The sequence below is a fragment of the Emys orbicularis genome, chromosome 3 (assembly GCF_028017835.1).
Source record: "Emys orbicularis isolate rEmyOrb1 chromosome 3, rEmyOrb1.hap1, whole genome shotgun sequence".
NCBI lineage: Eukaryota > Metazoa > Chordata > Testudines > Emydidae > Emys > Emys orbicularis.
Window position 1 is genome coordinate 130,023,637 of NC_088685.1, and position 14,800 is coordinate 130,038,436.

Below are 14,800 nucleotides of genomic sequence, written 5' to 3' on the forward strand. Positions count from 1 at the left end.
TCCACCGGCTGGTAGCAGTGCAGGGTGAATGAGCTGAGCAGGCGCTGGCGGCTGGGGCAGCTGACAGGAGATAGGGGAGTTATATGCCTAGATGATTCAATCATGCAATGGGGAATGTCTGAGGCTCACTCTGAGGAACAAGCAGCTGCTTTTCTTGGTTATTTCAGTCACCCTCTGATCATTGACCTATTCCCCACCCTCTTTCTGAGATCACTGTCCCCCACTCTGTTCTGGTTTTGTGGGGACAGAGTGAGGGTTTCAGTGTCTTGTCACTTTCAGGGAGTTTCTTTCAGTATCAGAGTCACACTGTGTCTGTTTTACCACCCAGCCCTATGAGAGAGAAGAACTGAAGCTCCAATCCATTGCCTTTCCCAGCTGAGATACCAGTCAGAGGCTCAACAGTTAAAACTGAAAGCTATTCAATTACTGGTAGCACAGAAATCTGCCCTCACTGAGAGCTTCATCTTTCATCAGTGAAGTCTATGAGAGTTTTTCCATTGACTTTAAAGGGAGAAGGATCAGATTAGGGGGCTGTAGGGAGCTGTGAAACATTTTGTTTTGACAGGAGTGTGACCACATTTGAATAAACTGTGGCATATTAGATTTGATGCAGTTAACTCAGATTATTTGGCTCTTGATCCTGCAGGTGGGATCAGCATGGGGTTTAATAGATGCATGGCAGATAATATAAATACAACAGGGAACAATAAAGTAAAAAATACAAAGGAAAACATTTGAACTCGTAGAAAAATGTTTGAACAAAGGTTTTTTAATTGAAAAGTTGTCTTCTCTGAAAGATGAAAAAAAGTGAAAAAAGTTGATTTTTCCTCAACTTTATTTTTTTGCAATTTATTTTTTTCAAAATTCTATATTATCATAAACTTTAATGAAATGGTTATGAAAAACATTTGGTTACTGAAAAACTCAGATTTTCATTAAATGAAAAGACTTCTATACGGTGTTTTGATTTTTAAAATCAAAAACATCGCAAGAAATTGCTCAATTTCAAAGCTAGTGAAATGGAGACAACTGATTTTCCCCCCCACCAATTTTGTTCTTTAAATTGTCAACCAACTCTTGATAAAATAAAGTAGTAAAAACCCCAAATAAAATAATAATGTGGTAATATAATAAAATTACAATAAAAAGAATTGATGAGTATAATTATATGATACAATAATATAACACAAAGTATAATAAATAAAGGCCTGATCCTGAATACACTTATCAGGTGTAGCACTTAGTACCTTAGGCCCCAATCCTGAAAATACTTATACACATGCTTAACTTTAGTATCATGAAATCAAGGGGACTTCATGGTAGTAAAGTCAAGCACTTAGTGTTTGTAGAATTGGGTGCTAACTTAATATTGGCCATAATCCTGCAAAGACATAAGCATATGCTGAATTTATACACTCTGAATAGTCCCATTGCCTTCAGTGAAGCAACTCACAGTATGTAAAGTTAATCACGTATGTGCATTTTTGCAGCATAAAGGGCCATTGTCTATTCTAACACCCCTTACTTCAGAAAGCCCAGGTTCACTGTAGCCTCAACTGCATTTCTTCCCACTCCCTTCTTCCTTCCCTTTGAAACCCTGTCCTGTGAGCGTAGCACAGAACTACACTTGTTAACAGTTGGGACCAGTAGTGTTAATGTAGGGTGACCAGATCACCCAAGTCAAATATCGGGACGCTGGGGGGACATGGCAGGGGGGGCGGGGCAGCGGGACTCGGGAGCAGCCGCTGCTGCAGCTCCCACTGCCGCGGGGGGAGGAAACGGCCGATGGCCAAGCTCGGCAGCTGCGGCTCGGACGCCCGGGCCCGAACCCCCCGAGCCTGGGCCTGCTGCGGGGATCTAGCAGCACGCACGCTGCGCCCAGCCCCTGGCCAGTCGCGTCTGGGCTGCTGCCCAGCTGGTGCTATCCCGCGGCGGCCCCGGAGTGGGGGCAGCAGGCCCCAGCCCCCCGTCCTGCTCAGGTCCCGCAGGGGAACGAATGGGGCTGGGCTGCCGATGCCTCCGCCCAGGGGCCGCCGCAGGATAGCACCAGCTGGGCAGCAGCCCAGACGCGACTGGCCAGGGGCTGGGCTGGGCGCAGCGTGCGCGCTGCTGGGTCCCCGCAGCAGGCCCGGGCGCCAGAGCCGCAGCCGCCGAGCTTGGCCATCGGCCGCTTCCTCCCCCCGCGGCAGTGGGAGCTGCAGCAGCGGCTGCTCCCGAGTCCCGCTGCCCGGGGGGGGGAGGAACAGCCGCCGTCTGGCCCCGCGGGCCGCCTCCCTCCTCTCCCTACCGCCCGACTGAGTCCTGCCTGCTCAGGGCCAGGCCGGACTCTCACTCACCCCGGCCCCGCGCTTCCCCTGCGTCTCCGGGGCCTCCCTCCAGAGCTTGTGGAGGGAGGAGGAATGGTGAGCCTGGGGACGCGGTCGGGACGCGGGACAAACAAGGAAATATCGGGACGGTCCCGATAAAATCGGGACATCTGGTCACCCTATGTTAATGTCATCAAGAAAGAACTGTATCCCCCCGTGTGCAGATTCAATGACCTGCCGGGTTGAACTTATTCACTTAAGATTGACAAAAAAATTCCTCACAATACACCAAACCCCAACTAGTTTGATATTATTTTTCATTTAAATGCACTAAAAATATAAGCAATATCCCCTGGGTATATTACACAGCATTGCATGTTTGTTGAACAGGGGCACTTACAGTGTGAAAAATGTTTCTCTGGAGTCTGGACCTTGACTATACCTTGACCAAGACATTTGGAACTTGGGGGGGGGGGGGGGGGGGGAGAAAAAAAAAAAGAAAAAAAAAGACTACCCCTGCTCTCGGACATATTAAGTGTCTTCCAGTTTGGGCAGCAGGAGGGCAGGGGTCATTCCAGAAGCCAGTTCTACAACACTGACACTGTACCACTAGCCAGCTAGTCATCACCACATTACCAGGAGGTATGAAAATTGCACTAGAGGGGTGCCTTCTGATGTCAGACGGACAGGTAGGGGTGTGTGTGGGGTTAACTGTACAATTCCTATTAGAACTAGAGACTGACGCTTGAAGTTGAGAGAACGCTCCTAGGTATGGTATTTGCTTAGCTCATTATGATGTGCAATCAAGAGGAAAGAGCTAGTGTACTGAGGTCTGCATCCTCCCCACCCCCACAAAATAGAGCATGCACACATACTACTTGTGACCAGTCATTGGGAAGGGATATCCTAATGAAGAGTGCTGGCATACTGGCAGGGCCGGCTCCAGGCACCAGCTTGTCAAGCAGGTGCTTGGGGCGGCCGCTCCGGATAGGGGCGGCACGTCCAGGTATTCGGCGGCAATTCGGCGGACGGTCCCTCACTCCGCCTGGGAGCGAAGGACCTCCCGCCGAATTGCCGCCGCAGATAGCAATCGCGATCGCGGCTTTTTTTTTGTTTGGGCTGCTTAGGGCGGCCAAAACCCTGGAGCCGGCCCTGCATACTGGTAACTAAGAATACAGTGCACAGACATACGCAGACTCTAGAATGCATTATATCAATATAACAGACATTTTAAATAATTAGTGTATTTACATACTTTCATATTCAAAACACTACAGAGAAGCAGAAGCCTGTTAATGTACTGAGTTCTCTAAAACTGAACATGTGAAGGTAAGTGTTAGAACACTTTTGAAGAGGGAACTTGATCAAATTGCCTACTTGAGTGATGTGGATGGGGCAGCCTATGTTCACTTATCTCTTCAAATCCCTCAACTGACTCTCGCTTTCTGTATCAAGTTCATCTTTCTCATCTTCAAGGCCGTGCACTTAGTTTTGGTAATGCTTAAGTTTTTGTCTCATCTCCTATACTCCCTCCCTTGACATGTCTTCTTCCGGACAACTCACTTTGCATTGTTCTGCCAAGCCATTCTTTATGCCTGGAGCTCACTTTCCTAGCTTGCTGTGGTATTGGAGCGTGCATTCTCCCTCTCCTCAAAAAGCACAGGATTCAATTCTCCACTGCTTTGCCTCTTGTTAGTCTTTTACAGCTCAGCAAAGTGGGTGTAAAATGCTGCCAAATGAGACCGGTGGTGTTTTATATGCACTTTACAGGGGTCAGTATCTCCACAAGGGGGAAGGCAATGGAGAAGATAGGCCCCCATGCTTCCCTGAAGCCTGTTAGCTTGAGTCTGCTGAGCTAAGACGACAGATAATATCTTTTAATAAAGCCAGTGACAGTGTTACAACCTTCTTCTGTCACCTAGTGCATTTTAAGTTGTACCGTTTTGTCTACGGTTTAAGTAAGCGCCTCAGGGCACAGACTACGTCTTCCCATCTGTGCTCCTTCTCTGCCTCTGTGCCCAAACAACATTCCTCCCTCTCAGGAAAGATTACTCCCGCTTTGCTTCAATTTACACAGAGTGCTTAGCAAGTTCCCCTATATCCTTCCCTATGGTTTTGTTCCTTAAAGATTTCTTGGCAGTCTTTCGAGAGTTAGCATTTTGGAAATACTGTGTCCCTACAACCTATCTTCTCAAATGTCAATCTTTTATATAATGAAGGAAGAGGAAGATGCTAACAACATTGTGAACTTGGAGACATTTGATACTGAGAGAGGGAAGGGATTTTCTTTTTTAAAGCCACATTCTTTTTTCCCTTAGCATTGTGATGTACGTGTTGTTGTTTTTAAAGATATGCAAAAATAGTTAAAGTACAAATCCTACCCCATGGATTTAAATATGATCACATAAAATGTGCAGGTATAGCCTCATCTTGATGGACAGGATATATGTGGCATCTCTTAACAGGAGTAATGGAAATTATATGCATAAATCCCTTGCTTATCAAGTGGAGAATCTGCACTTCAATCTACTGAAAAGCTAATGACACTTACCTACCTCACTGGGCTTTTGTGAAGATTACTTAGTGTTTACACAATATATCGAAAATGTGAAGTGCTATGCAAGTCCTGAGCAGTAGCCTTATTATAGCAATGAATGTGGAAGATGTTATCTGTTGTAGTGTTAATTAAATCTGAAGTCTTAGGGTATGTGTTCACTACCCACGTTAAAGCGCTGTGGCGGCAGCGCTTTAACGTGGCTGTGTTGCTGTGGTACTAGCAAGCTCTCCCAGCGCTGTAAAAAACCACCCCCATGAGGAGAGCGGCTCCCACTGCTGGTGTACTGTCTACGCTGCCACTTTACAGCGCTGAAACTTGCATCACTCAGGGGGGTGTTTTTTCTCACCCCTGAGCAAGAAAGTTTCAGCACTGTAAAGTGGCAGTGTAGACAAGGCCTTACTGAGGTTGCTAGAAAATTGTTCCCATGTTCCTTTAAGATTTTGCAAGAGGAAGGATCTTTTTAAGTCACATGTTTTTCAACATATAAAAAAAAAGTGGATTTTGTTACTGGCCCCTGATTTAGCTAAAAGGTTGGGTTCCATCCTTTATGCAATCTGCACCCGACTGTATTTTCAAAGTTCATGTTTTGCTTCAGCCAGCTATTCTCTTTCATACGCAGACACATCCAAGTACATTAAGGAAACAAAGTTTCCCATCCGTTTAGCCAATAAAACAGGTATAAACAAAAAAGACTTATTAAAAGGCTATTGACAGATATAAAGTTACAGAACCCTTACACATCTCTAAAGGCAAATATGTAGAGCTAGACACTTTTAAGATAAAGTATCAAAAGGGGCTGCACTCAGTTATCCCCCTCAGTTTTTCCAACAACATGGGCCTTCAAAGAGGCTTCAGGAAATGAGTCATAAATGGCCGGAACGATACCTCTGACATTCTTTCCATTCTTGCCTACACTAAAAAGCCGAACTCTAAAGGCCCCATCTACGCTTATTAAAACTGTATTAGCCTGAAGCGCTTCAAGCTACAGTTTTAAACACGGGAGCCAGACATCACAACCAATTTAAGCACCATTGGTTATGTCTAACCTGCAATCATGAGGTGTGATTGCAGCTCGTATACACATACCCAAGTCACCTTCAATCTAACTAGCAGGGGCTTCGCTGTAGGCTACCCACCTGAGAAATTATCCAGGGTTCCAGGTGGACTTGTACAGCCCATAATGAAGCCACAGCTTCACTGCTCTGGTATCCAAACTAGCTAGATTAAAGCTAGTTCAGGCATGTCTACACAAACTGTAATCACACCGCGCAATTAGGGAGCGGAGATACCCATTGTCGGTTAATCCTGCACTAGGCAGGATTACATGACAGGATGCTTGAAACACCAGCAGATCATCTATATTAAGGCTGCTGGTATTGATAATGCTGGAGGGGCAACAATAGGAAATTTCTGAGAAGCGCCTCTAGTATAGTCAATGCCCAAAGGTGGGAGGGTAGTTCAGTCTCCATTCCTGTTGGATCTCCACCCACCCTGCTAAAAGCTAACAAGAAGTTGGATATTTAGGGTCAGCTGTGATAGTGGGTAGGTGGCCATACCAGTATAAATTTCTAAGAGCTTAAATAAAAGCACCTTATCTGGCCTGGTTTTGAACTATTGAAAGTGACGAGCTCCAGAGTCTGTTACCAATCCCTTGATCTACCTAAGCCCTGTGGCTGTTTTCTTAGGGGATACTAGATTTAAGTATGGCAAGTAGGAAAATTCCTGTGTGGACTGTAAAGATTTTTGCATATTTCTGTGTTGATGTGCATGTTTTCTAAAGCCACATTTTGAATTAAAAATAAGACTTTTGGGGGGGATGGGGAGGGAATGGAGACAAAATAAAGTCTAGAAAAACTCTACAGAGACAGACAGACCCCCATTCCCAAAATGGACAGTTCACAATTTAGATTGCAAGCTAGACTAAGAAGCTTCAGGCACTGGTTCAGTTTCTCACATATGCTTGATAAACAAACTATATTACAAAGGCAGCAGTGTGATCTAATCACGGATAGCATTCCATCTTGGGAATCGCTCCAGCGAGCGAGACTTTGCTTAAGTCACTTCACTTCTCTTTGTGCTTCAGATTTCCCTACAGTAAAAACGGGGATGACAATACTTTGCAAAGTACTTGGAAATCTACAGATGCAATTCTCTCTCATTTAATGGAGTAAAGAAAGAACAACTATAAAAAGAAAAAAATCTGTCAGAGAGACTCCCATTTACAGAACAGCTTCCAAAAGAAAGATCAACAGAGCTAAACTTCAGGGTGAGCTGATGTCAATTAGCACTGCCCACTGAGCTCCAAAGGTCAAGGCATTTCAGGTTTCTGAGAAGCTGGATTTTCATTTCAGTTCGTTACAAAACAATTTGAGAGTGAAAGGGAATTAAAAATTAGGTCCTCATTATCAAATGCAATAAAGGAGATTAATCCGATCATCCTGTAAATTTTTGCTAGGCTAGCCAATTAGGAAGCAAAACACCAATTATGTTAAATCAGCTAATAGTCTTTTGATCAATGAACTAATATGGTACTCTCGTAAGTGCAATGAAAGTTAAGCTCAGCCTTATCACTGTCTGCTCTGGCAGTTACAACACAAAACATCCATGAAACTTGCAGTAAGAGCTCAGAATGAAACTTTAAACAACTCACCCCGACGGTTACACCGAGTTGCTCTCTGTTGGGCAGAAGGACGCAAACATTCCGATATTCCTGCTGCATCCTGCTTTGCAATAGCTGTCTGCTCATTGCAGAGCTTCTCTGACCCGCTCCAGCTGGCTATTGGGGCACTCTTCTCAGGACTGAAACCAGGCTCCCTTCATTCCTCACACCTGCCAAAAACATAAGGCTTTAGTGTTATGCTCATGGGAACAAGGCTGGGAGCACTAGCCAGCCTGTATTTAAACAGAATGTTTTTTGCTTCATTCTAATACGCAAGGTAAACAGAAATATCTCAAAAGGCAGCACTGACAGAGTGATCGTCATACGTTATTCTGACATTAGTCAGCTCACTTATTGATTAGCAGTGCAGTCACATTACTCTGGAGGTGGGAATACAAACCTCAGGAAACTTGTATGGGACTGGCAGGTGGCACACATTCCTTTTTCCTGAGTCATTCTTTTACGTTGCCCAGTAAGAGATAAACCACAATTCTAACACCAGCATAGCATATAACAGGGGCACTCGGCCTTTGAACAGCCAAAATCACTTGAGTCAGAGATTTATAGAGCCACAAAACATTTAAACATACTTAGAATATCAAAGTGCCAGGGATGAGATTACGAAGCAATAGTTAGCAACAAATAACTATGTCACAGGCAACTTTCTGGAAGAGGAAACATCAGGAGGAACTTGCCCTTTCCCTAGATGGTTTATGACCATCAGTGCAAATAAAGATTTAATCCAATTTCTCAACATGAGTCTATCAATGTAGAAGAGCCTGGAGTTAGTCTGTATTTTCATTTTTTCCTTGGAACATTGTTGCAAGACCTTACTTAAGTCCCAAAGGAGAAAAGCATCTAGAAGCCAGTAAGGAGCCATAGGCCAAGCTCTGCTGCTGTACGACAGTTCTATTGAGACAACCATTGTGCACTCTCTGTTTAATGGCCGAGCATAAGTGTCTTAGTTAAACATTCTCAGATTTCCATTGTATGTGTAAAAACAATAGAAATGAGACAAATAGTGCAACAGTACAGAGTCTCACATATAGATATCACACAGAGCTTCAGAGCCAGTTACAGTCACTACAGGCAAATAGATGTATAAGCAATAAACAAACAGATATAATTCAGGCATATAGGTTTGGTGACAGCACAGGAGGAGTTCACTCTATTTTAGTTCCTTGCAACTTGATTTTCTTTAGACTAAAGATTTTCTCCAATGGCTAGCTAGGTTTATTTATGCTCCTGGCTGGATTTCTCTTCAGTGCAAGGAAGCATCTCATAGGGCAATTGGCAGCTGTTGATGGAAGGCAAATGCCCTACCACTTTGTACAGCACTAGTTCAACTCCCTTACAGCAGCATATACAATAGTAGAGTAAACGAGGACTGCTGCCTCCTACACCTGCAAACTGCAGACCAACAATATGCAGATGACACCCAGCTCTCTCTCTTTTGCCACAGATGCAACCATCACCATTACAAGGCGGTCAATGTGCCTAAAGGAGTTAATCTCCTGGATGAAGAGTAGCTGGGCCCAAACTGAACCCAGGCAATACTGGAGACGCTGGTCATAAGAAAAAAAACAAAATAAAAAACGGAGAATTAACTGGATCACAGTCTTCTGCTTTTAAAATGACTGCTCCCTTCCCTGTTCGTGAATGAATGATGGGAAGCCTTGCAGTCCTGTTTAACTCATCAATTAGCCTAGCAGGCCACACAGAGTCAGTGACGAAAACAAAAACCAAGCAACCAGCCAGCTTTATTTCCCCTCCAACTTGTTCAGAAACTTTGTCCCTTTCCCCCCAGAAAGATGAGGACTTGGTCAGAACGACCCATGCATTGTCACTTCTGACACGCTGTCTGGAGTGGATCAGGACCGTGAGTGCCTACCTCAGGGCAGACTACCATAAAACAGGGCAGACAACCCAAGCTAGTGGTGTGTTCCATAATTAGATTTCACCAAGCCAGTAACAAATGTGAACTCCGGGATCACTATAACAGTCTTACCATGGAATCAGAGAGAGTCCCCTTGGGCTCTCCAGTCTATCTTGCCACCCAGACAAACTGAACTTAATGATAATGGTCACTTAAGCTAAAAATCACACCACATCAGGTTGCTCCCAGTCCCAAGAGACTGATCACTTATCCCAGATCAATTGGTACTCCAGATCTTACTCCAAAGACGACGCTGGCAGCCAATTCTATAGTAAAACTAACTACAGGTTTATTAGCTAAGGGCACGTCTTCACTGGCAACGTTAAAGCGCTGCTGTGGCAGCACTTTAATGTGACTTGTGTAGTCACGGCATCCAGCGCTCTTAAAAAAAAAAAAAAAACTAAAAACAAAACAACAACAACAACAACAAAAACCACCCCACCTCCATGACGGGAATAGCTCCCAGCACTAGTGCACTGTCTATACTGGCACGTTATAGCGCTGAAAATCGCAGCACTCAGGGGGGTGTTTTTTCACACCCCTGGGTGAGAAAGTTGCAGTGCTGTAAAGTGCCAGTGTAGACAAGCCCTAAGAAAAGGAAATGAGAGTTATTGAGAGGTTAAAGCTGATAAAATATTTTAAACAGGTGAGTCACACTTTGTAATTCCAAATGGTGGCAGTGATGGAATAAACTGCCAGTTGCCCAAAAGTCTTTCAGAGTACCCAGATTGTCTCTGGGGATCTCCACTTTGCATCTGGTACACTTCCCTGTAAAAGTCCAAACAGTCCAGAGATGAAGGATCTTTCCTAGAATCCATATATTTATAGTCGCTGCTGACATGCTCTACCCATGTGGGCTTTTCCTTTGATGTCCGGTGAGTGAGGAATGCACTTTGAGTCATTGACCTCCAGTCATCACATGCAGTGGCCACTTGCTTTGAAATTAGCACTTTCTGTTAAAGACCTTTATTAGCATTCCACAAGACTTCTTTGATGGGTTATTTAGTCACAGGGGTGTTTAAATGTAAATGTTTGCTATTGCATTATAACAGGATACATACAATTGAAAACAATGCAAGAAGCGGGACATTTTATTAGTTTTAATGAAGTTTAAACACCAAATACACTTATACCTTTAACAGAATTGCTTTGATCTATACAGTACTAGTACACAAGTGAATTGGCCTGAATACACTCGGACATGACCTGTTATCTGGTAAGTCAACGTTACAACCACCAAACTGGATTATGGCCATTCACTGTATGTTGTTTGAAGGTGGAAGGAATGCCAAGGGCTCCAGACTGTGGGTAGCCGTGGCCTTCAGTAGAATGGGTTGCCAATGGCACATCACCCCCGTGCTCTAATCATTCCACCAGCTCCCAGTCTAAGGCACCTGCCATCAATAGGACAGGACGCAATAACCACACCTCTATTGATGACCCAACAAGACAATTATGCTCCTCAGTGACAATGCTGCTCACAGAGCCCAGGTCAGTCCATGCAGAAGCCAGAGATAAAGGCTTCTTATTTAGGAGGGGTTAATGTTGGCGAATAAGCTTCCAGAGGAGGTCAGACTCATCCAGAGCATGATGTAAGGTCCTCCTATGTGGACAAAGCTTTTCTACCATCGATGGCATAGGAAAGAAAAAAAGTTATCCAAGACAAGAGCTTCTTTTACCAGGGCATGTAGAAGAATAAAAAAGTCCACCAAGGAGCTTAATTTACCTGGGAAGTATTTAGATACTAAAGCAGTCCTCACTATAGAAAATCCTAAAATAGACAGGGAAGCCCCACCTCTACTAGGCTCCCATGGACTCTGTTTTGGCCCTGAAGGCTACCTTAATGAGTCTGACTGCAGTGACTTCAAGGGAAAATGGAACTAAGAAAGGGGAAAAACCAAAGACAAACATCTGGGAGTGGGGTAGTGGCAGACCTCCTGTTCACTCTCTTTGGCTTAAGACATTGAGACATGGCTCCTTTTCAGGGTCAGAAAAAGCAGTGAAAAGAACCTCTCTAACTCATCATGGCCCAAACCTACAGTGGGCCACATGCTATCTCCCAATATGCCAGAAATAATCCCCCAAAGTCCTGGGCCCTGGGAACAGGGATCTAGAATGAAGCATTTGAAAAAGAGTTACAAAGAAATACAGTGACTTCCACTCTCAAGGGTCTTATCTGTGCTTTCATGAGCTTGTTTAGATGATGCCAAGTACGATGAGCCTCAGATTAGCGATTCCTGGCATCCCAAAAGAGAAAACCCAGAATGCTTTTAGAAATACAGATGCACACCATGGGAAAAGCACATTGTATATTCTTTAAAGATAAGAGTGGGAATTCTGCTCCAAAGTTCTCTTGAGCTCAAGACCCAAAAGTGAGAATCCTGCAAGAGGATAGCCTCAAAGATGCAGAATTAAAATAAGCAATTTAATCTACTGCGAGTTTATATTAGAAGTTTAAGACAGATTGTTCTAATATGTTTGATCTAAATACCACTAAAATCATCACTGCTAACTGTTTTGGTTGAGTATTAAGTTTGTGCATTGTGAATCAGAAATGCAACAGTTCCCTGTTTTTACTGAAATGTAGATGTTAAGCATCAGAACGAGTGACATTTAAGCTACTTATCACCTTATTGCTTGAAAAAGTAAGTTATTGCTCTGTTTCTTTGGGGGGGGGGGTTATTCTTGCTGGTAGTAAATAAATAAAAAAAAAGATTTAAACCTTAAAACTAGTCATTTTGAAATGACAATTTTTTTTAAATTATTTAATTTTTTTTTTTTAAATCAAAGAATGATTTGAGGTTTTCATTTCACAAGAGGGCTCAGGCTTTGGCTCCCCCCCGCCTCCCGGGCGGGCGGCAGGGCTTGGGCTTCAGTCCCCCTTCCCGGGGTTGTGTAGTAATTTTTGTTGTCTGAAGGGGGTCACTCACGGTGCAGTGAAGTTTTAGAAACCCCGATCTACCTGAATTTTAAGAAAATGGTTAGGGGTTCTTTTGGGGTGTGTGTGTGTGGGGGGGGGGTGTCAGAGGTGGATTTTAAAATAAACACACACATTACAGCAGCAGTGAAGATGTTAAAAAAAAAAAAAAAAAATCTAAACACCTACCTTCAGGTGAAACGGATAACACATGCCTGGGTGAGTCTTTTATGCTCAAGAGGTATATCAGAATGTGATAAGAGCCCAAGCAATTATTAACCTACCAGTGTAGCAAGTTTACACATTTATACTGTGAACCTGGAACAGCTCTCCAATGAAAACAAATGGCCAAAAGGAATGCTCTTGCTTAAATACACAGAATTTCAGCCTGTCCATATGCCATTCTTTTGTTTACCACAGATTCCAACCTCTTAACCTCAATTAAACCCTAAGAGCCCAGAAAAGGCATTGAAGAAGAATTAATATAGCTTAAGTCAATCATCTGTCTCTGGGGTACTTTGCTTTTTTAAAAATGACTTAAGGTTTTAGCTCCCAGAGAAGTGAATTTCAAGATGTAATTGCTTTGTCAAAGTCCAAATATAACAAACAAACAATCAAAGAAACCACTAATTTGTAGGCTCCTTGTTTCAGTCAGGAATCTTAGTGCTTAGAGTGGCAGAACAGGTTTTATTTGGCACATTAAAAAAAAAATACAAACTCTCACATCTCAAAGCTTTGGAAAACAAACATTTTTGGGCCTCTGCATTTTCCCGGTTCCTTTGATTAAATATCTTGAGCAGCATCATAATACTATTCTCAATTGGACTTTATGCTCCATCAAACAGCACTGGAACTGAACTGAGTAACACCAATTCATGTTGATGACTGCAACAATTACCAAGGCTCAGCCCAGGAACTGAAGTCAAAGCAACAGTTTCCTCTCAGAAGTGACTAGGGCCTTGGCTACACTGGCAATTCACAGCGCTGCACTTGCTGCGCTCAGGGGTGTGAAAAAAGTGCAGCGCTGTAAAGCGCCAGTGTAATCAGCACCTGCAGCGCTGCACGCTCCCTCGCAGCGCTGCAAGCTATTCCCCTCGGAGAGGTGGAGTACTTGCAGCGCTGTGGGCGGCGCGACTACACTCGCGATTCACAGCGCTGCCGCGGCAGCGCTGTTAATCCGCGAGTGTAGCCAAGGCCTAGATTCATCATGAGTAGCTGCTACTAAACTGCTTTGACAGTCTTTCATCACCCCCCAATTCGGGGGCCTTAGAGTTATTTGCCATTTCTGCATTCACAAGACCTCCATCATAAATGACGTACTGGTCAGGCTGTTAGCTGATAATTTTCAAAGGGCTTGTCTACACAGTAAGTTACTGTGTGGCAAGCCAGGGTATGAATCTACAGCACGCTAGTTTGCAACGCAGCTATATCCTATGTGGACACTAACAGCTTGCTCAAAGTCCCGAAGTAGAGCTTAGCACAGTTGTAGCAGTAGTATGCTAAGCCACACTCTGAGACTTTCAGTGCACTGTAGCAGTGTCCAAATGGTGTGTTAGTGTGAAGCGAGCTGGTGCACTATAGATTCATACCCTGGCTTGCTGCACATTAACTTGCCCTGTAGACAAGCCCCAGTATAGATTAGGCCACCTCATTTCCACCGGGGGGGGGTGGGGTGGGGGGAGAAGTCTACAGTATTCATTCCCCCCCCCCCATGAATTCAGTGCCTAAAGGTCAGCCTTCTGTTAGTCTACTGAACAGGTACAAACCGTGGCAGTAGCCCCTTCAGATGCTTCAACCCTGGCCTAAAGGGACCAAATCACAGATGTATCTGCACTAAACTCGTTCTGGTACGGATGCCTCAGTTGTCTAAACAGCCACACTAGGAATGCTGATTTGTGGCAAGAACCATTACCGGTTCACCTCTGCTTCCATGCTAAACCCTGTTCTAAACCTGTTCAGGAGCAACTCCCTCCAAATACCTATTCCACATGTCCGAGTCCGCTACTGCTTGGGAAATTCTGAAAGGGATTCAGCCAACTGTGGAACAGTAGTGGGAGGACTGGTTGAACCATTCAGACAGCCTACATCCACACTGCCACTAAAACGGTTCAGAATGACAGAGTTTAGGACCACGCAGCAATTAGCCTAGCTGAAAGTAAGTCTAATCCAACAGTATTTGGCAGGCATGTCCACAATTCAGAGCACGTATTGTGCATGCAAGGGTATGTCTACTCTAAACTAAGGAGACTACGCTGGCACAGATACCTCACCATAGGTGTGCTGGCATAGCCCTGAGGTGTAGACACAACATTTGCTGACAGGGGGGTTTCTGCATCTCTGTAGGAACACCACCTCAGTGGACAGTGATAGCTATGTTGACAGAAGCATTCTTCCATCAACTCAGCTGGGTCTACACTGGGGGTTA

General features: G+C 44.2%; 1 protein-coding gene across 1 annotated transcript in view; it reads right to left on the minus strand.

The window, feature by feature from the left end:
- Positions 1 to 7,609, minus strand: part of FRMD1 (FERM domain containing 1) — a 45,738-nt gene extending 38,129 nt beyond the window's left edge. The window contains exon 1 of the mRNA XM_065401723.1: positions 7,514 to 7,609. Within this exon, the coding sequence (XP_065257795.1) occupies positions 7,514 to 7,609 (96 nt within the window). The remainder of the gene's footprint in view (positions 1 to 7,513) is intronic.
- Positions 7,610 to 14,800: the final 7,191 nt, after the last annotated feature.